Raw genomic sequence first — 26,335 nt, 5'->3', positions numbered from 1 at the left:
ATATTCTAGGTTCTTAAACGTAGCCACCTTTTGCTTTGATGACTGCTTTGCACACTCTTGGCATTCTCTTGATGAGCTTCAAGAGGTAGTCACCGGGAATGGTCTTCCAACAATCTTGAAGGAGTTCCCAGAGATGCTTAGCACTTCTTGGCCCTTTTGCCTTCACTCTGCGGTCCAGCTCACCCCAAACCATCTCGATTGGGTTCAGGTCTGGTGACTGTGGAGGCCAGGTCATCTGGCGTAGCACCCCATCACTCTCCTTCTTCTTCAAATAGCCCTTACACAGCCTGGAGGTGTGTTTGGGGTCATTGTCCTGTTGAAAAATAAATGATGGTCCGACTAAACGCAAACTGGATGGAATAGCATGCAGCTGCAAGATGCTGTGGTAGCCATGCTGGTTCAGTATGCCTTCAATTTTGAATAAATCCCCAACAGCGTCACCAGCAAAGCACCCCCACACCATCACACCTCCTGCTCCATGCTTCACGGTGGGAACCAGGCATGTAGAGTCCATCCGTTCACCTTTTCTGCGTCGCACAAAGACACGGTGGTTGGAACCAAAGATCTCAAATTTGGACTAGTCAGACCAAAGCACAGATTTCCACTGGTCTAATGTCCATTCCTTGTGTTCTTTAGCCCAAACAAGTCTCTTCTGCTTGTTGCCTGTCCTTAGCAGTGGTTTCCTAGCAGCTATTTTGCCATGAAGGCCTGCTGCACAAAGTCTCCTCTTAACAGTTGTAGAGATGTGTCTGCTGCTAGAACTCTGTGGCATTGACCTGGTCTCTAATCTGAGCTGCTGTTAACCTGCGATTTCTGAGTCTGGTGACTTGGATAAACTTATCCTCAGAAGCAGAGGTGACTCTTGGTCTTTCCTTTCCTGGGGCGGTCCTCATGTGAGCCAGTTTCTTTGTAGCGCTTGATGGTTTTTGCCACTGCACTTGGGGACACTTTCAAAGGTTCCCAATTTTTCGGACTGACTGACCTTCATTTCTTAAAGTAATGATGGCCACTCGTTTTTCTTTAATTAGCTGTTTTTTTTGTTTTGCCATAATACAAATTCTAACCGTCTTTTCAGTAGGACTATCAGCTGTGTATCCACCAGGCTTCTGAACAACACAACTGATGGTCCCAACCCCATTTATAAGGCAAGGAATCCCACTTATTAAACCTGACAGGGCACACCTGTGAAGTGAAACCCATTCCCGGTGACTACCTCTTGAAGCTCATCAAGAGAATGCCAAGAGTGTGCAAAGCAGTCATCAAAGCAAAAGGTGGCTACTTTGAAGAACCTAGAATATAAGACATAATTTCAGTTGTTTCACACTTTTTTAAGTATATAATTCCACATGTGTTAATTCATAGTTTTGATGCCTTCAGTGTGAATGTACAATTTTCATAGTCATGAAAGTTCAGGACAAACCTTTAAATGTGAAGGTGTCCAAACTTTTGGTCTGTACTAAAATAAATATATATATATATATATATATATATATATATATATATATATATATATATATATATATATATATATATATATATATATATATATATATATATATATATATATATATATATACATATATATATATATATATATATATATATATATATATATATATATATATATATATATATATATAATTTTTATGTTTTTTTTTGCTTGCAAAGTGCCTAGTTGTTTTTTTTTTACCACTATAAAAGAAAAACATGCAAGTTTGGTATTGTTATAATCACCCGCTGCCTTGGGGTCATACTTGATTCCGAGCTTTTATTCACCCCCCACATCTGATCACTGGCTCTTCTTTTCTGCATCTCAAAAACATTTCTAGAATTTGCCCTTTTCTTACTTTCGACTCTGCAAAAACTGTTACTGTTTCACTCATTCATTCTCATCTGGACTATTGTAACTCCTCTACTAATCGTCCTCCCTCTTACCAAACTCTCCCCGCTCCAATCTGTCCTGAATGCTGCAGCCAGGATCATATTCCTCACCAACCGTTACACCGATGCCTCTACCTTGTGCCAGTCATTACACTGGTTACTCATCCACTCCAGAATCAAGTACAAAACTATTACACTCATCTACAAAGCTCTCCATGGCTCAGCACCACCCTACATCTCCCTGGTCTGTCTACCACCCTACCCGTGCCCTTAGTTCTGCTTATAGACCTTAGGTTAGCATCCTCAATAATCAGAACCTCCTACTCCCATCTCCATGACTTTTCACGTGCTTCGCCAATTCTTTGGAATGCACTACCCAGGTAAATACGATTAATCCCCACAGTTTTAAGTGTGCCCTAAAAACGCATTTGTTCAGAGTGGCCTACCGCCTCAAGCATTAACCTAACTATCCCTGTGTTGCCCATTGAAAAAACTTAAACCATAATCCGGTTCCTTGCATCATGTTCTCATTCACTTTATGCAGTTAATAGCCCTCTGTGTCTGTACTGCTACATACTTAGGCAGTTAACTGGTTCATGCAGCTTTACATGAACACCCGAGCCTTACACTATGGCTGGTCCGAACAACAAAAGCAATTGTTACCATCCACCTCTCGTGTCTCCCTTTTTCCTCATAGATAGTAAGCTTGCGAGCAGGGCCCTCATTCCTCTTGGTATCTGTTTTGATCTATGCTTTTATTGTTATGCTGTAATGTCTATTGTCTGTCAAATCCCCTCTATAATTGTAAAGCACTGCGGAATATGTTGACGCTATATAAATAAAATTATTATTAATCATACTGACCCGAAGAGCAATTTTTACCATATAATGAACACATTAATAATAGAAACCTCTCCCCAAAAAATGATTGAAAGTGGATCACACCTGGTGACCGATTCCCTTTAAATGGAGCAGCCGCCTCACATATTTAAGGCTGCCCATTTTGTTGCTGCATACAGCTTGGCTATCTTCATCAGTCTCATAGACAATGAATAAAAGGGCTGCATACATGTGGAACTGCTGCCCCGTTTAACATGGTAAGAAAGGACCCCCATTCTTGTGATTTTTGGTGGGTTCTCAAAGATCAGACAATTGACACCCATCCTTTGGGTAGTAGGTGATAAATTTTAATTGAGGCATGTAATTTTAAGTTGGGGGATACTAACTTGTATAGTGCACAGTAGCACTTAGTATGCATTGAGGGGGTAAACCTGGAACGTATATTTTTAGGATGCACGGGCCATTTTAATATCCGCAGATGGTAAATCCTATTTTGTTTCTAAATCTTGCGTTCTAAATCTATTTTTGTTTTCTTAGAAGGGTTAATGAGCCTCCTGAGGGACATGGGGAAAGGCTATGTAGCTCTGTGCTCCTATAATTGCAAAGAAGCGATCAACATCCTGAGCCACCTCCCTTCCCATCACTACAACACAGGATGGGTACTGTGCCAGATTGGCAGAGCCTATTTTGAGTTGGCAGAATATTTGCAGGTAAGAGATGAGGTTCCTGAGCAGCCAAAATAAGGATGTTGGTCCCAAGGACTGTGATTGCGCAGTAAGGGATAACTAGCACGCGTTCTTGCTATACCCTACAAGAGATTCACTGACCTGATAAGCTAGCAGAACATATGAGAGGGCTGTCGGCTGAAAACCTGTTTCCCCAACATCTCTGTAATAACTTTCCTCGCTGAGCGTTCATGTGTTTTCAGTGGGCACAGGAGAAAGTGGGCTGCCAGACTCTTCTGTAAGCGACTTATGCCCCCTAAAAGCAAAGGGATCAAGTGTTGAAAACTGCAAGATCAAAATCTCTCTAAACGTTATCAGTGGAGAATCGTGAAGCACCATACATATCAAATGGTTGACCAGCTCTGCCAAACTGGGGGGGTGATGTTGTTTATTTAATCCATTACAGGCTTTTTTTTTTTTTAATGAATATCTTGGTTGCTCCAGGGAGACAAAACACTCTTTAAAAAAAAAATCCCTTATGCCCTCTGAATAAATAGGACACTGCGGCTCAGTGGAGTCTCTGCTCTTGCCGATATGGTTAGCAACTATCCAGAGCGTGAAGGGTAGGACTGGGCATGTCCTCAGCTTGTATTATTTGTATAGGAAATCGTGAAGTTACTAGCTGAAATTTTTTGTAAAGAGAATACCGGGAGATGGGAATGTTTACGATGGTTTTTTTTGTTTGTTTCTTCCCGGCTTATTTATCCTTACTTGGGGCAGTGGAGGAGCCATAAAAGCAGCGTTTCTTCAGATGTTTTATTGTTAATGTGCACACTGTAAAAAGCACTTGAATACTTCAATAATCTCAGAATACATGCAAAACGTTCTTCTAGCAATTTGAGCGGATTTAGTATGCAATTGGTCAGTGACCCCTCTACAGAAAATTCTAGGCTCTTAAATGTTGTAGTTTTTTTTTTATTTGGATTTATGTTATCGAGTAATTAAGTGCTGATAATACCCGTTTGTGCAGGCAGAGCGTGTGTTCTCCGAGGTGCGCAGGATTGAAAATTATCGTGTGGAAGGCATGGAAATCTACTCTACCACGCTGTGGCACTTACAAAAAGATGTGGCGCTGTCTGTACTTTCCAAGGACCTCACAGATATGGATAAGAATTCACCAGAGGTAGGGGTTGGGAATTTACAGAATGCATGTTCCACTGAGATCAGTCAGGAATCCGATTTTGATGCTCCAGCTTTCTCCGGACAATTTACATTTATGGTACAATTAAAGCCCATAAGATCCACAGTAGAGCATCAAATGGCGGTTGCAACAACCACGTGTACCGCGCTCTCCATTCTAATCAGTTCTATGGGACTCCTGCCTTTTGGACTTTTTTTTGGCTGTGCTATAAATGTGATTTGCCTTAATGCCATCAGATAGGAATTAATAATGTACACCTATTGTATTTGTATTCCCAGAATATCTAATGTTTCTCATTTCAGGCTTGGTGTGCTGCCGGAAACTGTTTCAGTCTGCAAAGGGAGCACGATATTGCCATTAAGTTTTTCCAGCGAGCAATTCAAGTGGATCCGGGCTACGCATATGCCTTCACGCTACTGGGCCATGAATTTGTGCTGACAGAAGAGTTGGACAAAGCGCTTGCTTGTTTTAGAAATGCTATCCGTGTCAACCCCAGACACTACAATGCATGGTGAGATTCGTGGTATTCAGTTTGGCTGCACTTTCATGTCAATGGTCGTGTACCACCATGGCCATATAGCTGGCTGCTGGTTTACAAACCATGTCTTTCTGCCTCAGGTATGGTCTTGGAATGATTTACTACAAGCAAGAGAAGTTTAGCTTGGCAGAGATGCATTTTCAGAAAGCACTAGATATCAACCCACAAAGTTCAGTATTGCTGTGCCATATAGGAGTGGTAAGTGGCACTGATGGGCCATTTGTTTAAGCACATTGTGATGAGAACGAATGTTCAGTTGGGTCTTCACATGTACTGTATTGTGTATTTGGTATAGGTGCAGCATGCGCTCAAAAAATCAGATAAGGCTTTGGATACTCTCAACAAAGCAATTTCTATAGATCCCAAAAATCCACTATGCAAATTCCACCGAGCCTCCATTTTGTTTGCCAATGAGAAATATAAGGTATGATATTGCGGTATCTTCGGGTCTATATACTATGAGTTAATTGTTTTTGTGGGGTGTTCTTTGGTGGGTGCGGGGTAAGGTTTACTTACTGTTATTATTAATTTTTCTATTTTTTTTTTTTTTATTATGTATTAGTCTGCATTGCAAGAGTTGGAGGAGTTGAAACAGATTGTCCCCAAGGAATCATTAGTTTACTTTTTAATAGGAAAGGTAAGAGTCAAGTGTACCATAACATTGACTGCAGCCACCTATAGCTGCTTTTCTTCCTGAGATGTTGTCTGAATGGTATTTGTGCTACCTGGTAGTGCTGAATTTAAAGGAGTAGTCCTGCTCCAAGCGCGGTTGCATTGAGAGGTGAGAGGGGAACTGATGTCTCTGCTATGGATGCCTGCAAGGGCTCCCATCAGCACTTACTCTAATAAACACAGCCCAACTAACCAAATACAGACCACGCACCCATCATGCCTTCAAATGGAGACACGGCTCGGCACTTTATACAGAACCTTCTCCCTCATACATACCCTAGTGCAGTGATTTTCAACCTTTTTTGAGCCGCGGCACACTTTTTACACTTAAAAAATCCCGAGGCACACCACCAACCAAAATGGCACAAAATGGTGCGTCCAGGTTTGAGATGAAAGTCTGCAGTCATTCTATGTGACTGCAGGCTTCTGAATTCTCACAGCGCAAGCACTGCACACTTTTAGGATTCTCCCTTGCCGGTGGCCAGAGTGGACGGTCATGACAGCACAAGTATGTGATTTGGATACTTCTGGCCACATTCTAACTAGACGTGTCCGGCCTCAGTCAATTCATTTTCATTGAATGAGGCCACACATGTCTAGTCAGCACGTGACCGCATGTATGTAAATCACCAACATCAGAGAATTATGATAGCAGTGTGCACTGTGAGAATTCAGAAGTCTGCAGTCACATAGTATGACTGCAGACTCATCACAACCTTGGACATCCCCTTTAATGTTCCTAACAAATAAAAATGAGAATTAGTATCACAAAAAAAACACATTTACATCCAGGTACCTGATAGATGACGTTGTTTGTGGAGTCGCCTCTTTCTTTTCATCTTCACCTTGTCCAGATGCCATGATGACTCTTCTCATCCACCGGCAGAGCTCGTTTCTGCAGACTTCCATCTTCTCCTGTCTTCTGCAGCACATCCCGACACAACACCCTTAAAGATAGCAGTGTTATTATAATGCTCCGGAATAACAATATCTGCCCTAGGCTGAGCCCCTGAGTAAATAATTGCCCCTCACTTTATTCCCAGCACATAATATGACCCTCACTGTCCCTCTTATGGTACATGCCATCCACACTACCCTCTCTCTTTTCCATACTTCACACTGCCTTCTCATACTGTGTCCCTCCTAGAGAGCCCAGTCTCTCTACTGTGCCCCTTCATTACACTCCTCCTACTTGGCATACTGTCTCCTCCTGGCTGTTACCCTCACACTACTCAGTATCTATTCTGTATCCACTCACACTTTCATCCCCCCATACTGTCTGCACACATTTCTAATAGCCTCCTCCTGTACATCTCCCCCCTGCTAACATACCCCTTTGCTCTCTCCATATTTCCTCCTCACACATTCCCCCGACTCCCCATACTGTCCTCACACATCCCATCACCGTTGCTCCCAGTACTGTCAGCACACATTTTTCCCCTCGCTACTGTGTCCACCCCCATCTCCCCACTCACCCCCACAGAATATATCCACTCCCCTTCCGATAGAATAAATCCATCCCCTTCCACAGAATAAATGCACCCTGCCCCACACATGCTAAATAAATTCCAGCCCCCCCACGTACACACTGAATAAATCCCCCCCACACACTGAATAAATCCCCCCCCCACACACTGAATAAATCCCCCCCCACACACTGAATAAATCCCCCCCACACACTGAATAAATCCCCCCCTACTCACTGAATAAATCCCCCCCTACTCACTGAATAAATCCCCCCCCCACACACTGAATAAATCCCCCCCCACACACTGAATAAATCCCCCCCACACACTGAATAAATCCCCCCACACACTGAATAAATCCCCCCCCCACACACTTAATAAATACCCCCACACACACTTAATAAATCCCCCCCACTGAATAAATCCCCTCCCCTCCCCCCCCCCCCCGACACACTGATTAAATCCTGACTCCCCCAAACACTGAATACATACTCCCCATAAACCCACCCCACGCTGAATCTTCAGTGTCTTCAGCTCCACAACCACAGGAGCACTTACCACCAAGTGTCTTCTGTCTCCTGCGCGCCGGATAGTGACGCCAGCAGCGTGATCACATGACTTGATCACGCTGCTGGCGTCGCTCTGACCCAGCGGTCAGAGCCTCAATTGTACTCGCAGCTGGTAGATGTCTGCGAGTACAATTGATCTCCGGGAGCCGGCGCGCTGCAGCTTCTCTGTGCCGGCTGTCAACTTGACAGTCGGCACAGAGAACAGCTGACTCCCGTTCCCCGCGGCACACCCGACCATGTGTCGCGGCACACTAGTGTGCCGCGGAACACCGGTTGAAAATCACTGCCCAAGTGCACGGAAGTGTAGAGGGGTGCAGAAATGGGACAAGCTTAATTTTAAAGGGTAAGGCCCCTTTCACACATCAGTTTTTTGCCATCAGTCCAAAGCTGTCGAATTTTGGGGAAAAAAAACGGATCCACTGCAGCGACTAATGCCGCCGGATCAGTTTTTATCCTCATAGACTTGTATTAGCGATGGATGGCTTTACGTTTCATCCTTCGTTCGCTGGGTCTGACGAAAATTGTTTGTCCAGCGGCCGGAGACAACGGACAAAGTAACATTTTTTTTTTTTGTGTGTACGTCGAAAAAACGGACAGCGACTGATTCGTCGTTTGCTAGAATGGAAGCCTATGGGCGCCAGATCCGTCAAATGATGGAATCCGGCAAAGGATTCCGTTTTTTTTTTTTAACTGAGCATGCTCCGATCCAATTAGCCAGATCCGCTAGTTGGATCCGTCCAAAAAAATGGATCCGTCGCATCAGTTTTTCACAATCTGCGAATGATCCATCGAGCCAACGGATTATGACTGACGGCAAAAAACTGATGTGTGAAAGGGGCCTTAGCCTCATTTTTTTAAATGAGTAAGATTGCTAAGTGTTTGTAAAAATAATCAATTTTGCTGTTTACAGTTTAATGAGTTATCTCCCTTTTCAATAACAGAGGGATTTTCAATTCTATATGCTGGTCATGTAGGTTGCTGGCTACCTCTGTTGTCCATAAGCCAGGATTGTGCACTTTCATGCTTTTCTCTATAGAGCTTGGAAGCGCTGCTCTGAATCTGGCAGGATTGCTGGGTCTGGCCAATTTTGATGCCTGTGTGCTTTTCTGCAGACACAAAGCTGCCTCCTCTTGCAACATGGCAGACCTCACAGTGTGGACCAGTGGCAGAAACTTGCCGCAATCTGGACTGTCTGTCATTAGGAATTCACCTAGCAGGCTTCTGGGAGGTTATTCTGGAAGATCTTGTGTTCAGGGAGTCCACACTAGAGATTAAGATTTTGTCACAAAATACAAGAGTTTTCACATTCATTTATGTGCTCATACAGCTTTCTCTTTCTCTTCCTCCACAGGTGTATAAGAAGCTTGGTCAAACACACTTAGCCCTCATGAACTTTTCATGGGCCATGGACTTGGATCCCAAAGGGGCCAATAACCAGATCAAAGAGGCCATAGACAAGCGTTACCTGCCAGACGATGAGGAGGCCGTTACACAAGAGGAACAAATCAGTGAGTGCTATCCATATGAAACAGGTAATGCTGTGTTAATAGCAGACGTGCTGTGGATTCTCCATCTGGATGTGCAGGCGGAAAATCCACAGGGGAATGCAGTAGAGGTAAACTGGAAGATATCTGGTCAGATCTCCTCTACACGCTATGGAAATTGACCTGCACCATGGACTTTACATCCAGATAATGTAACTTTACACAGTGACTTGCGAAACTATTCTTCCCTCCCCCTTGTCATTTTTCATGGTTTGCTACCTAACAACCTGGAATTTCACTGGGTGTTTTTTTTTTTTTTTTTTTGAGGGTTTGCATCAGTTTATGTAAAGAACATGACTACAATCTTTTGATTGTGAAGAAAATAACAAACTTCAGTGTGTATCAGGACAGTGGAGTCAGTAAGCCAAATCTTCGACTCCTCAATTTCCCTGACTCCAGACTTCAAATCCACAGCCTTGGCTCACTATTGAGCATTTACATAAAAGGCAGCTCAGATTCATCACAACCAAAATCCTAGATCCTTAGATCAGGAATAGAACAGACATTTATAGGACATTTCATAACTGTGGTGAACAGCAATCTTCAAGTCTGACCACATATTCTCAATTGGGTTAAGGTCTGGACTTTGACTAGGCCACTCCAAAACATTTACACATTTCCCCTTAAATAACGTTGTTTCTTTAGCAGTGTGCTTTGGGTCATTGTCTTGTTGGAAGGAGAACCTCCGTCCCAGTCTCAAATCACTTATAGACTGAAATGAGTTTTGCTGAAGAATATCCCTGTATTTCACACCATCTATCTTCCCCTCAACTTGCACAATTTTCCCTGTTCCTGCTGCCAAAAAACATCCCCACAGTATGATGCTGCCAGCATGTTTCACTGTGAGGATGATGTTTTTGGAGTAATAAGCTGTGTTGGTTTGGCGCCAGACATAGCGTTTACCATAGTTGCCAAAAAGTTACATTTTGGTCTCCTCTGACCACAACCCCTTCCCCCATAAATTTGGGGAGTCTTCCACAAGTCTTTTGGCAAACTCAAAACGAGCCCTACAATTTGTGTGTAAAGGCTTTTTTCTGCCCACTCTTCCTTAACCCCTTCATGACCTTGGGATTTTTCGTTTTTCCGTGTTCGTTTTTCACTCCCCTCCTTCCCAGAGCCATAACTTTTTTTTATTTTTCCGTCAATTTGGCCATGTGAGGGCTTATTTGTTGCGGGACGAGTTGTACTTTTGAACGGCATCATTGGTTTTAGCATGTCATGTACTAGAAAACTGGAAAAAAATTCCAAGTGCGGTGAAATTGCAAAAAAAGTGCAATCCCACACTTGTTTTTTGTTTGGCTTTTTTGCTAGGTTCACTAAACGCTAAAACTGACCTGCCATTATGATTCTCCAGGTCAGTACGAGTTCATAGACACCTAACATGACTAGGTTATTTTTTACCTAAGTGTTGAAAAAAAATTCTAAACTTTGCTAAAAAAAAAAAAAAAATTGCGCCATTTTCCGATACTTGTAGCGTCTCCATTTTTCATGATCTAAGGTCGGTTGAGGGCTTATTTTTTGGGTGCCGAGATGACGTTTTTAATGATAGCATTTTGGTGCAGATACGTTCTTTTGATCGCCCGTTATTGCATTTTAATGCAATATCGCGGCGACCAAAAAAACGTAATTCTGGCGTTTCGCATTTTTTTCTCGCTACGCCATTTAGTGATCAGGTTAATGCTTTTTTTTAATTGATAGATCGGGCGATTCTGAGCGCGGCGATACCAAATATGTGTAGATTTGATTTTTTTTTAATTCATTTATTTTGATTGGGGCGAAAGGGGGGTGATTTAAACTTTAATATTTTTTCTATTTTTTTTTTCACATTTTTTTTTTTACTTTTTTTTTTTTTTACTTTTGCCATGCTTCAATAGCCTCCATGGGAGGCTAGAAGCTGGCATAGCACGATCGGCTGCTGATCGCTGCTATGTAGCTGAAAATCAGGTGTGCTGTGAGCGCCGACCACAAGGTGGCGCTCACAGCTGCCGGAGATCAGTAACCATAGAGGTCTCAAGGACCTCTATGGTTACTATTCTGAAGCATCGCCGACCTCCGATCATGTGACGGGGGTCGGCGATGCGATCATTTCCGGCCGCCCGTCCGGAAGTGGTAGTTAAACGCCGCTGTCTGCATTTGACAGCGGAATTTAACTAGTTAAAGGGAACCTGTCACCCCGAAAATCGCGGGTGAGGTAAGCCCACCGGCATCAGGGGCTTATCTACAGCATTCTGTAATGCTGTAGATAAGCCCCCCGATGTTACCTGAAAGAGGAAAAAAAGACGTTAGATTATACTCACCCAGGGGCGGTCCCGCTGCTGGTCAGGTCGGATGGGTGTGTCTGGTCCACTGCGGCGCCTCCCATCTTCTTTCCATGACGTCCTCTTCTGATCTTCAGCCACGGCTCCGGCGCAGGCGTACTTTGTCTGCCCTGTTGAGGGCAGAGCAAAGTACTCCAGTGCGCAGGCGCCGGGCCTCTCTAACCTTTCCGGCGCCTGCGCACTGCAGTACTTTGTTGTGCCCTCAACAGGGCAGACAAAGTACGCCTGCGCCGGAGCCGTGGCTGAAGATCAGAAGAGGACGTCATGGAAAGAAGATGGGAGGCGCCGCAGTGGACCAGACACACCCATCCGACCTGACCAGCAGCGGGACCGCCCCTGGGTGAGTATAATCTAACGTCTTTTTTTCCTCTTTCAGGTAACATCGGGGGGCTTATCTACAGCATTACAGAATGCTGTAGATAAGCCCCTGATGCCGGTGGGCTTACCTCACCCGCGATTTTCGGGGTGACAGGTTCCCTTTAATAGGTGCGGGCAGATCGCGATTCTGCCCGCGCCTATTACGGGCACATGTCAGCTGTTCAAAACAGCTGACATGTCCCGGCTTTGATGCGGGCTCACCGCGGAGCCCTGCATCAAAGCAGGGGATCTGACATCGGACGTACTATCCCGTACGGGAGGCTCTTCCCGGGGCCTACTTCCGGCATCGGCGCTCCCCCTTTCCTGCGGCGGCTGCCGCGCCTATCAGCCGGGCGGCGCCCGCACTGTTTTTTTGCACCGCCGATTACCACCTTTTCTGCTGTCACCGGCTTCTAATTTAGGCCCCGGCTTTCCCCTGGGCCTACTTCCGGTGACGCGCTCCGCCCACTTCCGGTATCATCGGGCGGGCTTTCTCCCGCCCGACAAACTCTGCCCTGCATTCCCCACCCACCGGCGCCATCTCGGCTGGCTCCGCCCCTTCCTCCACGCCGCTGCTGGATGCTCAGGGCACGAGTTTTCTTCATCGTGCTGGGAACACAGCACGCCATCTGCGCCGGGGATCCACAGCATCTTCCTCCAGGCCTGCAGCTCCTGGTATCCGGGTTTTTCGTCTGCCGTGAGTAGCTCTGCACTGCAGACTGACACCCTCCTCTGCCCCACTGTCCCCTAACCTGCTGGCATTTTCTTCAGGGACCTCTTCAAAATGTCTAACTCTAAAGGGGGCCGCTCTCGTCCTCCGACTTCTTCATCTTCTGCCCCCCGCTGTGTCAGTCCTGCAGCAACCCGATTGTGCCCATCGCCCAGGATCCCCCGACTGCTCCGCCCGAGAGTGATACCCCCATCCCAGGCTGGGCCTCCACTCTATCACAATCGGTAGCGGATTTAACACGGGTGTCTCAAACCCTGGTGTCCGTGCTGGATCGGTTACCCCTGCAGACCCCTGCCGTGGCTAGCGGGTCGCAGGAACCGCCGCCCGAGCCCACCCTGATAATACACAAAAGGTCCAGACAGGAACGTTGGTCTGAGTCCTCTTCTCGCTCCATCTCGCCACACGGCCCTCCCCTGCGGTCGGAGTCCCCTCGACCCTCCTCCCCTGAGTCAGGCGAGGCATTCTCTGATGCGCCCTCAGAGGATATTTCGGAGCTGGATTCTAACCAAATCGCCACCATGAGGGAGATGGTCCAGAATCTCATTGGAGCAGTAAACCAATCCTGTGGCATAAAAGATCCCTCTACGGAACCCGCAGATCAGGCGGTTTCGTTTAGACGGGCCAAACCACCTTCCAAGTTTTTTGCTCCTCACCCTGAATTCGAGGAAATCATGTCCAGAGAGAGAGAGAACCCCACTAGGCGTTTTCAGAGAGGAAAACGCCTGGGTGTGTTATATCCCTTTTCTCCAGAACTTACCGCCAATTGGACGGTCTCTCCCTCGGTGGATCCACCTGTGTCCAGGCTGTCCACCAACACGGTGCTTCCTGTGTCCGGCGGAGCATCTCTGAAGGACTCTAACGATAGGGCTATAGAATCCTTTGCGAAGTCAGCCTTTGAAGCGGCTGCAGCGGCTATATGCCCAGCTTTTGCTTCTACTTGGGTTTCTAAATACATCTCCAAATGGGCCAAAGAGCTCCGTCGAGGTATCCTGGACGGGGCGCCTCCCGTGCAACTAGCGGAGCTTGCCAACCAGATTTCCCACGCCGGTGAATACCTGGTTTCTGCCTACCTGGATGTCGCGTCTTGTGCGGCTTAGGCCTCCAGCAATGCCGTTGCCATCCGCCGCACCGTTTGGCTCAAGGCCTGGCAGGCGGACTTATCTTCTAAAAAGTCCCTCACTAGTCTGCCCTTCCAGGGCTCTCGTCTCTTTGGTTCCCAGCTGGATCAAATCATTAAGGACGCCACCGGGGGTACAAGTTCTCTTCTCCCCCAGGCTAAGACTCGTCGCCCTCCTCCTAGACGGCAGTTTCGCTCTTTTCGGCCTTTTCGTCGCTTCGCTGCATCAAACTCCTTTTCCCAGCAGAAACAGAGGCCACAGGCACGTCAAGAGAAGAAGGCGGTGTCCTTTAGGCCCACTCCGTCCTGGCGTCCTCGCTATTCCCAGGGTAGATCCTCCAGGCCCAGTACTGGGAGATCCACCTCGGCATGACTCTCCGCAAGATTCCAGCCCAACTCCCAGGTTGGGCGGCCGTCTTCTCATTTTCAGGGACGTCTGGATTTCCGCAGTAGAGGACGCATGGGTCAGCGAAGTTGTATCCTCGCTCTAGTTCCGGGCTTCTTCGCAGACATCGCTTCTCTGCTCAAATCCGGGGTAATCGTTCCCGTCCCAGAGAAAGAACGGTTTACGGGTTTCTACTCGAACCTTTTTGTGGTACCGAAAAAAGACGGCAAGGTTCGCCCCATTCTGGACCTCAAATTGCTGAACAGGAGAGTTCGCCTGAGACACTTCAGGATGGAATCCCTTCGTTCAGTAATTGCTTCCATGGAGGCCCAGGAATTTCTATGCTCAATAGACATCAGGACGCCTACCTCCATGTCCCGATATTTCCCGGACATCACCTTTTCCTGCGCTTCGCAGTGCAGCGGGAACACTTTCAATTCGTCGCCCTGCCGTTCGGTCTCGCAACCGCTCCAAGGGTGTTCACGAAGATCTTGGCAGCGCTGATGGCCATCTTGAGAGTCAGAGGCCTGGTCCTATTTCCGTACCTCGACGACATCCTCATCAAGGCACTGTCCTTTTCTCATGCTCACGAAAGCCTGTCCATTGTTCTCGACACCTTAGCCCGTTTCGGGTGGCTGGTCAACCGGAAGAAATCCTGCCTTATTCCTTCTCAGCACATCATCTTTCTGGGCATGCTTTTCGACACTCGTCAAACCAGAGTCTTCCTTCCCAAGGACAAGAGATCCCTCTTTGTCGGGACATACGCTTGCTCCAGGGTCCTCGGCCTCCCTCCCTCCGATCGGCCATGAAGGTTCTGGGGAGGATGGTAGATACCTTGGAAGCGATTCCCTTCGCCCAATTCCACTCACGATCCCTTCAGCAAGCCATTCTGTCTCAGTGGGACAGGTCTGTCTTCTCCCTGGATCGGCCGATCAGACTCTCTTCTCGGGTCAAGCGGTCTCTCAACTGGTGGCTGACGTCACCTCTCATCTCCCAGGGCAGGTCCTTCCTTCCAGTTCTCTGGCAGGTGGTGACAACGGATGCCAGCCTGCTCGGCTGGGGTGCGGTTTTCCGTCACCTGACGGTTCAGGGCCGTTGGTCGTCGCAGGAGTCAGCTCTGCCAATCAATGTCCTCGAAATTCGGGCCATCTTTCTGTCCCTCCGCCACTGGGAAAGGATTCTCAGGGGCCTGCCAGTCCGGATCCAGACGGACAATGCCACGGCTGTGGCATATGTCAACCATCAGGGGGGGACCCGGAGCTCCTTGGCCCTTGCCGAGGTATCCAAGATCCTCCTTTGGGCAGAGGCAACGGTTCCGGTGATATCCGCGGTGCATATCCCTGGCGTGGACAACTGGGCCGCCGACTTCCTCAGCCACGAAGGCCTCGCGGCGGGGGAATGGTCCTTGCATCCGGAGGTCTTCCATCAGATTTGTCTTCGATGGGGGACTCCGGACGTGGATCTCACGGCGTCCCGAATGAACAGGAAGGTTCCGCAGTTCGTCTCCAGGTCTCGCGATCCTCTCGCAGTGGGCATCGACGCTCTGGCCATTCCTTGGTCACAGTTCGGGCTGCCCTACCTGTTCCCACCCCTTCCTTTACTTCCCAAACTGTTGAAGATCAAAGCGGAAGGGGTGCCAGTCATCTTGATCGCCCCGGACTGGCCCAGGAGAGCTTGGTTCGCAGAGCTCATCAACCTTCTCACGGACGCTCCCTGGCACCTTCCAGACAGGCCCGATCTGCTGTCTCAGGGTCTGATCTGCCACCCGAATTCTCGGTCGCTCAGTTTAACGGCGTGGCTGTTGAGACCGCGGTTCTAGGAGCGTCCGGCCTTTCGGACCGGGTAATTCACACCATGATTCAGGCTCGGAAGCCTTCGTCTTCCAGGATTTACTACCGTACCTGGAAGGCTTACTTCCGTTGGTGCGAGTCCAACTGCGTTCCATCCATGTCTTTTTCTCTGCCTTCTCTTTTGGACTTCCTTCAGGCAGGACTGGATTCGGGCCTGGCTCTTAGCTCCCTGAAGGGCCAGGTCTCTGCGCTTTCCATCCTCTTTCAGAAGACCTTAGCTTCTCGGCCACAGGTTAAGACCTTCCTTCAAGGAGTAGCCCACGCTGTCCCGCCGTACAGGGCCCCTGTGGACGCATGGGACTTAAATCTGGTACTGAACGTTCTGAGGGTTTCTCCCTTTGAGCCTCTTAGGGAGATTCCTCTATCGGTTCTATCTTGGAAGGTGACCTTTCTTGTGGCCATCACGTCTATTCGCTGCGTTTCCGAGTTGGCGGCCCTGTCTTGCCGTCCTCCGTTTCTGGTCATTCACCAGGACAAGTTGGTCTTTCGGCCCCCACCTTCTTTTCTTCCTAAGGTGGTTTCCACCTTCCACCTCAACGAGGACATCGTTCTACCTTCCTTTTGTCCAGCTCCGACTCATCCTCTGGAGCGATCGTTGAACAAGCTAGACCTCGTCAGGGCAGTGAGGGTCTATCTGGATAGAACGTCCTCTTTCCGGAAGACGGATTCTTTTTTCGTCATTCCTGATGGTGCGCGTAGAGGCCAACCGGCTTCTAAAGCGACTATTGCTCGCTGGATCAGAATGGCAATTTTGGAGGCTTACCGGGTCAAGAACAGAGTGCCCCCTCCTGGGATTAAGGCTCACTCTACCCGGGCAGTCGGCGCCTCCTGGGCGGTGCACCACAGGGCTTCCGCCCTACAGCTTTGCAAAGCGGCAACTTGGTCTTCCATCCACACGTTCGCCAAATTTTACAAGGTCCATACCTACGCATCAGCGGACGCCAGCCTAGGCAGAAGGATCTTGCAGGCGGCAGTGGTGACTCCTCTGACCTGATGGAAGTCTGTTTTTCCCGCCCTAGGGACTGCTTTGGGACGTCCCATGGTTCCTGTGTCCCCCAATGAGAGGCGATAAAGAAAACAGGATTTTTGGTTGCTTACCGTAAAATCTGTTTCTTGGAGCCTCCATTGGGGGACACAGCTCCCTCCCAATGTTTTCTGTTGTTATATGTTCTATGACTGTTCTCACGTTTACAGTTCTCAAGTTTGTGGTTATGGTTTTTCAACCTTGTTCATTATCTCCTACTGCTTTCTCACTAACTGAAGAGTATAATGCCAGTCGGTGGGGTGTACACTGCAGAGGAGGAGCTAACTTTTTTATTTACATAGTGTCAGCCTCCTAGTGGCAGCAGCATACACCCATGGTTCCTGTGTCCCCCAATGGAGGCTCCAAGAAACAGATTTTACGGTAAGCAACCAAAAATCCTGTTTTTTTTTTTTTTAGAGAGACAAGGAGCCTGCTCCAAAAATTGAAGACAAGCAAAGGTCCCATTAATGTTCCACCTGTCTCAAAACACTACCTTCTTCTCACAAGAAACACCTGTGTCAGAATTTCGCATACAAAATTGTTAAAGCGGAACAGCACTCTTTAAGGAAGAGTCAAGGGGAATGGTCCGCCAGGAGGTCCAGTCATTCCTAGCTTCTTTTTCCCAGTCTTTTTCAGTAACACTTCAGGGGCTAAAAAAAGGAAAATATCTCGGACTCTCAGGGAGGCCTGGGATCTTTTTCTGAGTGGTGGAATGAAGGCAAATCCGGTTTAGGGGCTGAGCAGTTCCAAAACAGTAAGAAATATTACTTTTTGTCAGAAGATATGGAGGAACTTCTCATGGCGGTGAGAACCACTATTAATGTGGAGCAGGAAGAAACTATGTACCAAAAGCATATTTCTCCTTCGCCTCATTGGGGGACACAGACTGTGGGTGTATGCTGCTGACACTAAGTGATACAAAGAAAGTTAGCTCCTCCCCTGCAGTATACACCCTCCTGCTGGCTCTCAGCTAACCAGTTCTTGCTTAGTGTCCGTAGGAGGCATACGGACAGGTCTGCTATTCAGACCCAAAATGCTTTCTTATTTTATTCTTACCTTTTTACACTTTTTGATTTTATTTTTTCCTCGGACGAATGGAGCAACGGATCCTTTCAAGGTTCCGATCTCCCCGAACCATCAACAGGCGATCACGGAGAGTGTTGCCTCTCTATATCCTCTCTGCGACGTGGGATGCCAAGTCTGGGCTGATTCTTAGGGGCGACTGGCCCCTTCAAGGGCACCGATCTGCCCGCACCATCAACAGACGAGTACATGGAATGTCGCCTCCACGTATCCTCTTCTGCAGCCAGGCCTAATGCCGGACAACTGGCCCTGTCCACCCGGGGGCTTGAACTACGTGGATGTACAGAGGCCCCTCTCTTTGGCGTCCGAGTAGCCCCCACTGTTTCACCACTGTTAAAGCAGATGGCAAAAGGAGGCGGACGGTTCCTCTCCACCTCCCTAACAAAGGGATGATGGATTGAGGTTTATCCCTCTAACCCTGCACCATCCACGCTGCAATACCCGACCTGCAGTCATCTGCGGCGGCTCCATGCCGGGACACGTACCGATGGTGAGTGGATCCTGTCAGAGGTGGGCCTCTGCAGCGGGATATTCACATCCTCACAGGCAGTCTCAGGCTTCCCTGTGGCCCACCTCCCTGAGGTAATGCTCCGGCCGGCTGCAAAAATGTAGCCCCCGACTTCGGCCGACGTGTAGGCCGCACCCCGAAAGTGCACTATGGCGCCCTAAAGCGGCTCTGCCCGCTTTTCTGGCGCTTCTCGCCTGGCACAGAAGCGCTCAATTTTCTCGGCCACTACAACGCCCCTCACTTCTACCGCTGGTATCGCTCCCGCCGGCTGCAGAAATTTAGGCCAGGCTTGGGCCTATTCATGGAAGTCTCGATGCTCTGCCTACATCGTGCCTGTGGTTCCGCCCCCCGAATTGGCGCTTCTCGCTCTCTGCGAGATTTTATAATCTCTGCAACTCCCAGTGGCCATCTTAATCCACCCGGCCGGCTCACACAGGGGCGACGACTTTGCATTAAAGGGGCACAATGACATGACCAGTATTCCCTGGTCTAAAAGGCACATGACCAGTAGTCCCTGGTCTAAAAGGCACATGACCAGTATTGCATGATCTTAAAGGCACATGACCAATCCAAAGCCGGTCACCCTAAATGAGCTCAGGAGCCCTCCGCAACTGATCCCAATTTATCCCAGAGTACCTAGTTCCCTCAGTGGACTTCGTCACTGACCGCAATCCATGGTTTCTCTGACCAAGAGATTGAATCACTCCGTGATCCCTCTGTGGCTCGGACCGATATACATGGTCCCTCTCCTACATGGGAGCCGTCGGCTAGCAGGGGCCGCGAGTATTGTAGAGACGTACAGGCATCTAGAAAACGGAAGTTTTCATTTCATGATCTCTCTCCCCAAGGATTTGCTGAGAACAAGACTCTGAATATGGAATGGATATTGCCTTGGACCTGGACTTGCCAGAGCTTCAGTAAGGGATGGACTCGCCTATTTATATCATCAACCAATCTCTGTACATTGACGAGGACTCCAGTTTTGCTCTACACTACGCAGTGTCCCTCATAAGGAGACTAAACTCCCTCGTAGAGCATTTGCTATTCAGTCCGGATAAGCGATTCACTGGACAGAAGCCTCTACGTGAGATCCCATGCTTGGTCTGATTTTGAAGGGCGACGGGTCCTTTTAAGCAGGGGTCCCCAACTCCAGTCCTCAAGGCCCACCAACATGTCATGTTTTCAGGATTTCCTTAGTCTTTCCCAGGTAATAATTGCATCACCAGTGCAATGCAAAGGAAATCCTGAAAACATGACCTGTTGGTGGGCCTTGAGGACTGGAGTTGGGGACCCCTGCTTTAAAGGGCACCGATCTCCCCACACCATCAACAGACGAGCACACGGAGTGTCGCCTCCATGTATCCTCTTCTACATCCAGACCTAACGCCAGACAACCTGTCCTATCCTCCCGGAAACCTGAACTCTGTGGATGTACAGAGGCACCCTTTTTGGCGTCCGAGCACCCCCCTCTGCATCACCAATATTTAGCAGATGATGCAAGAAGGCGGATGATCCCTCTCCACTTCTCGGTTCCTAATTTTTAACTCTGCACCGTCAAAAGAGAGCGGTGATGGCAAGAGACTATGACCTGCTGGATGCAGCCTCGCATTCTGCCACATGGCATATTAACCGGGTAGAATCTCCTGTGGTATACCTACCAGTATCCCTGCCCGATGTATCGTCAATTAAAAATAACACAGACTGTCAGATAGCAAATCTGTTCGTTCCGTCTTGCGGCTTTGGGTTCAGCGCTCTACCCTCAATAGCTGCCGCATGGATTGCTAGAGCAATGGTCTCCTGGCTGGAGACCTTAACTACTTTTATTCACACCAGTAACCTTTTCCCGAGGACAGTACAACTGGGCAATCAAATCTTTTGAAGGGAGACTAACAAAGGATTGTATGTTTTCTACAGACCCAACCAGCAGTGGAAGGGTTATCCAGGACAGTCTAGATCTAAGGGATCTTGGTTCCAAAAAGGGGAACGAAAAGTAAGACCGATCCTGGACCTCAAACTTCTAACAACCTTTGACAAGGTCCTCCTTCTTTGGATGGAGTTCCTCCGCTCAGCCATTACTTCAACAGAAAAAGGTTTAGTTTCTGTCATCCATCAACATTCGGGATGCTTACCCTCACATTCCTATTTTTCCCCTCTTCAAAAATTCCTTTGCTTTTCCATTCGTGAACAGCATTTTCAGGTCACGACCTTGTCCATCGGCCTTGCTACCGCACCCAGAGTGTTCGCAAGGGTCATGGCAGCTTTCATGTTCCTCTTGCACCCTAGAGGCGTGGTCGTTCTGCCATGTTTGGTCGACTGTCTAGCCACTCTTCCAGGACTACGCTGAGTCGTCTATATCACTTGCGATACCCTCTCACCTGGGCTGGCAGCTAAACTTATACAAGTTCTCCTCATTTCCAGCCCAGCAGATATCCTTTTTGAGGATGATCCTGCACACTTCCAGAAGGATGGTGATTCTCCCTCGAGACAAGGTTATGGCCCTTCAACAGGGAACTTGCGCACTTCATCACTCATCCCCTCATTTCATTCGATTTGCTAGGAGTGTTCTGAGGAAAAATGGTGATGACAATGGAAGCAGTTTCCTTCGCTCCGCTCGTTTTCTGCAAGTCAAACAGACTTTCTGACAGTAGTCTCTGAGCTCCTTATTCATCCAGGGCCTTTCTCCCGATTCAATAGTTATTAGTAACTACCAATGCCAGTCTTCTTCTCCCGATCATTGCTCTGGAGATCTGAACGGTAGTCCTACAGCAGGTCCACTGCCTTCTGGCGGGTCACCCCATCCGAATTCAATTAGATAATGCCATGGCTGTGCCATACGTCAATCATCTAGCAGGTATCCATGGTCAGGAGCCATGCCCATGTGAGAATACCTCACATTCTCTGATGGGCCGAGATCTATCATTCGGTGATCTCGGCAGTACATTTCCCAGGAGTAGAACTCTGGGTGGCAAACATTCAGCAGTCAGGGTTCCGCCTCAAGTGAGTGGGAACTTCACCCGGAAGTCTTCCATCAGATCTGCCTTCACTGTAGCTCTCAAGTTGTAGATCGGATGGCGTCCAGACTGAACGCCAATGTACTCGAGTTCGTGGTTCAGCCTCGAGATCCAAGAGCCATTGCACTGCATGCTCTGGTTCTTCCGAGGTACTAGTTTCCATAACTCCCCTTCCACTACTTCCGAAAGCCTTTCGGAAGCAGAAAGGGCCCCAGTGATCCTCGGAGATCCGCACTGACCACGTCAGTTTTTTGTTTGCGTAGCTAGTTCCTTTCCGCCTTATTGCAACAAAACTGCAAGTAGGGAGTTTTCACATGTGGTTCTTCCCTACCTTAATGGTCATAGGAGTCTTACAGTAGACTCCTTTTTTTCCGGACAGACTTTACTATCAGGGAAGGTCACCCTTTTTTCTCTGCGATATCCTCATCCTGACGAATCTTTGAAGCTAGCTGCTCTGTTCTTTCAGACTTTTTTCCCTTATTCCCTTCAAGGCAAGGTTATCCTCAGGCCATCCCCATCCCTTGTTACCAAGGTGGTATTGTATTACCACTGTTATGAGGGCATCATTCTTCCCTCATCTTTCGGCACCAGTCCACAAAATGGAATGAGTTCCCCATATTCTGGACAAAGTGAGTGCTCTGAGTAGGTACGTCTCGAGGACGATGTCCTTCCAAAGGTTGGATGCTTTATTTGGGCTTCCTGACGGTAAGAGGAAGGCTTCCTGACTTTTACAGTAAGGGTTTAGCCGTTTCATCGGCCATGTTAGCCTGGTGGATTCGTTTCACCATCCAGGAGTCCTTCCGTGTTAGATGTCAGCCTATCTCCCTGTCTATCGAGGGTTCTAGGCACCAGGCGTCGGCAAAGCACGCCTACAAGCTTGCGGATTTGTCCAGTCCGCATGCATTCTTGAAGCACTATAATTCCCACACTTCCACAGATGGGAGTCTGGGCAGGCGGACTCTGCAGGACGCGGTGGCGCACTTGTAAGTAGCGGTTACACAGGGCCTGATCTGATGTTGTCCCCACCCAGGGACTGCTTTGGGACGTCCCACGGTCTGTGTCCCCCAATGAGGCGAAGGAGAAATAGGGATTTTTGTGTACTCACCGTAAAATCCTTTTCTCCGAGCCATTCATTAGGGGACACAGCTCCCACCCTGTTGTTAGCTTATGCTTGTTTTATAATCTGACAGGCTATACTCACATATATAATATGAGATGCTATACGCTCATATGTTATTGATCTCCTACTGCTTTTGCACCGAACTAGTTAGCTGAGAGCCAGCAGGAGGGTGTATACTGCAGGGGAGGAGCTAACTTTCTTTGTATCACTTAGTGTCAGCCTCCTAGTGGCAGCAGCATACACCCACGTACTGTGTCCCCCAATGAATGGCTCGGAGAAAAGGATTTTACGGTGAGTACACAAAAATCCCTATATTCAAGTTGCAAAAGTACTAAAAAAAGACGACGTTGCCCTTTGAAGACTTCTCCCAATTACGAGACCCAGATTGGAAGACAGACAGTCTGCTGGAAAACATTGCGGCATTGCTGAACGCGAACGTTGTAGCCACTACGTAGCCAAGTCAATGTTCCGATTGCTAAATCGTCTTGAAGAACACCTCAGCATGGGTACCTCAAGAGGAAAAACTATTGTGATCCTTACCTCTTACAGAAAGCCACAGGGTTCCTGGCCAACTCTTTCTTCAAATCAGTAAGGGTGGCAGCCAGATCTTCAGTCTTATGAAACTCAACTAGACGGGCACTATGGCTAAAATTATGCTTTGCTCTATCCCCTTCAAAGCAACAGAATACGCTACCAGAACCCAGAGAGGCCAAGAAGCGGTCCTTTCATCCCCCCAAAAATCAACCCTCTTCATTTAGAGGGAAAGGGAAAACCGGACGCTGGAGCTATCCCAAGGGCGGTAGAGGCAGGAACATCTTGCTCTCCCAGGGATAGTAGGAGGCAGCTCTCCAGTGGCAACTTCTTTCCCTGTATCAATGGTTTCTGCAATCTGTCCAAAACGGGGTAAAGATCAAGTTCTCCTCCAGACCTCCACAAATCATGATTAACCTCCCTGTCATCTCAGGAATCACAAAGCACCTTAATGTCCAGGCTCCAAAGGTTACTCTCTGCTGGGGTAGTTTCCCCAGTACCAAAAACAGTTTGCGGAACAGGACATTATTCCCCTGTTCTCCAAATAAAAATAAACGAAAGGAAAACCCAGGATAATAAATGTAAAACCTCTAAATATAGAGTACAGGAGGTTCAAGATGGAATCATTTAAAAAACACCATTTCATTTACAGTGCAAAACTTTTGTAGTGACAACCAAAGACCTTCGGGATGCTTACTTGCACATTCCCATTCACCTAATACATTGGAAATATGAGGTTTGCGGTGGCTCTGGGACGGCAAATACATCACTATCACTAATTCAATGTCCTCCCGTTCAGCATTTCTTCTGCACCCCAGGTGTTCACCAAAATAATGGCGGAAGTAATGGTGTCCATTGGAAACCAAGATAAGTCGTGCTTTACCTCGATGACCTGCTGATAAGCCAATCATAAACAATTGTCTAAGGCAAGATACGAGAAGTTCTGTGTCATCTTATATCCCTGGGATGGCTAATAAACTACCAAAAATCCAATCTGATTCCTTCCACCAAAAGAATGTTCTTAAGAATACTGATGGATTTGTAAGACCAAATGTCTCTGCTGCTGAAGGAGAAACAAATCCTGATCTGAATATCTGAGGTTGGCAATTTCAGCCCTAAGTTCCATGACGTCCTGCATCCTGGTGGTAGCTTGGGCTCAGGCCCACACAAGAAGTTTGCATTCCCACATTCTGTCTTGCTGGGACTGTGCCCCGGGATCCCTAGGCAGAACTACCTGCTTACCAGGCCAAGTAAGCGCCTCGAGTGTGGGATCAGAATCCCCTATCAACCGTCATAACAGACACCAGTGGAAGAGGATGGGGAATCACAATCTCCCATGCGACATTCAAGGGAATATGGTACCAAGAGAAGTCTTCACTCTTCCCACTTCAGGGAGTTGAAGGCGGTAGAAGAAGCGCTGAAAGCTGCTGTGGACTTAATAAAGGGAACCCATATGAGTATACTCGGACTACAGTGGCTCATCTACAACACCAAGGAAACACGAGACATGAAAGCCTAACAGCGATTTCAGCAGGTTTTTTTTCTTTGGCAGAACGACAAGTGCTCTCCCTATCTGCATTCCATCAAAAAGGGTCTACCAATGCCCGAGCAGACTTCCTCAGCCGGAAAACCATACACCGAGGAGAATGGAGCATAAATGGCAAAATTTTTCGCAGGGCTGTGGAGTCGGAGTTAGTTTTGGTTGGAGTCGGTAGAAATGTACCGACTCCAGCTTTAAAAAAAAAACAATGTATTAATATTTCATAATTGAACTTTCATATGAATTTTATAAATGTTACTCAAATATATATGTTGTATCAAACTATGAACAACAGTGATAAGCAGTTCTGCTGGAGATAGCGATATTTCTTAAGGTACCTTCACACTGAACAACATTATAACGATCCGTGACGTTGCAGCGTCATGGATAGCGATATTGTTGTATTTGACACACCGCAGCGATCTGGATCCTGCTGTGACATCGCTGGTCGGAGCTGAAAGTCTGGAACTTTATTTCGATAATAAATTGTAACCAGGGCCGCGCTTAGTAACCCGATGTTTACCCTGGTTACCATTGTAAATGTAAAAAAAACAAAAACACATACTCACATTCCGGTGCCTGTCATGTCCCCGGCGTCCGCTTCCCTGCACTCCTCCTGCATCCTGTGTCAGCGCTGGCCGGCCGTAAAGCAGAGCACAGCGGTGACGTCACCGCTCTGCTTTACGGCCGGCGCTTACACAAGATGCAGGAGGAGTGCAGGGAAGCGGACGCCGGGGACGTGACAGGCACCGGAATGTAAGGATGTAGGTTTTTTTTTGTTTGTTTTTTACATTTACAATGGTAACCAGGGTAAACATCGGGTTACTAAGCGCGGCCCTGCGCTTAGTAACCCAATGTTTACCCTGGTTACCCGGGGACTTCGGCATCGTTGGTCGCTGGAGAGCTGTCTGTGTGACAGCTCTCCAGCGACCACACAAGGACTTTCCAACGATCACGGCCAGGTCGTATCGCTGGTCGTGATCGTTGGAAAGTTGCTAAGTGTGACGGTACCCTTACTTCTTGTGTGTCACTGTTCTCCACTGCCCTTATCTAATCTTATACTTGGTTAACCTCATCCTGCCCCAACCCCCCTACTTACAATGTATGAAACTGAAAGTGCAAATGTGTTGCAAATTCTTAGTAGTAAAGCTCCTCTTCTAGACTAGATGTTTGGTGTGCGTCTTCCAAGCATCTCAAAGCTGCTACTCAGAAGAGGAAGACTGTAAGAAGTGGTCTGATTACTTATATGATGGTGAGAAACTGAATAAGCATGATGTTAATATTTGACAACAGTAAATTTATTGTTACGAATTGGCCATTTATGAAGGAGTCGGAGTCGGAACCTGATAAAATCAAGGAGTCAGAGTCGCAACTGTGGCTTACCG

At 47.7% G+C, this 26,335-nt stretch overlaps 1 protein-coding gene across 3 annotated transcripts in view; it reads left to right on the top strand.

Annotated features, from left to right (window-relative positions):
- Nucleotides 1-26,335, top strand: part of CDC27 (cell division cycle 27) — an 84,838-nt gene that overhangs the window by 52,437 nt on the left and 6,066 nt on the right. For 2 of the 3 annotated variants that reach the window (XM_069751314.1, XM_069751315.1), the window contains exons 12-18: nt 3,259-3,431; nt 4,417-4,569; nt 4,890-5,098; nt 5,206-5,323; nt 5,421-5,549; nt 5,688-5,762; nt 9,184-9,340. In XM_069751314.1, the coding sequence (XP_069607415.1) occupies nt 3,259-3,431; nt 4,417-4,569; nt 4,890-5,098; nt 5,206-5,323; nt 5,421-5,549; nt 5,688-5,762; nt 9,184-9,340 (1,014 nt within the window). Of the gene's footprint in view, nt 1-3,258; nt 3,432-4,416; nt 4,570-4,889; nt 5,099-5,205; nt 5,324-5,420; nt 5,550-5,687; nt 5,763-9,183; nt 9,365-26,335 lie in introns of all 3 variants that reach the window. The other variant, XM_069751313.1, reaches the window with a different exon arrangement.

The sequence above is a fragment of the Ranitomeya imitator genome, chromosome 2 (assembly GCF_032444005.1).
Source record: "Ranitomeya imitator isolate aRanImi1 chromosome 2, aRanImi1.pri, whole genome shotgun sequence".
Classification (NCBI taxonomy): Eukaryota; Metazoa; Chordata; class Amphibia; order Anura; family Dendrobatidae; genus Ranitomeya; species Ranitomeya imitator.
This window is presented reverse-complemented; position numbering and strand designations above follow the sequence as displayed.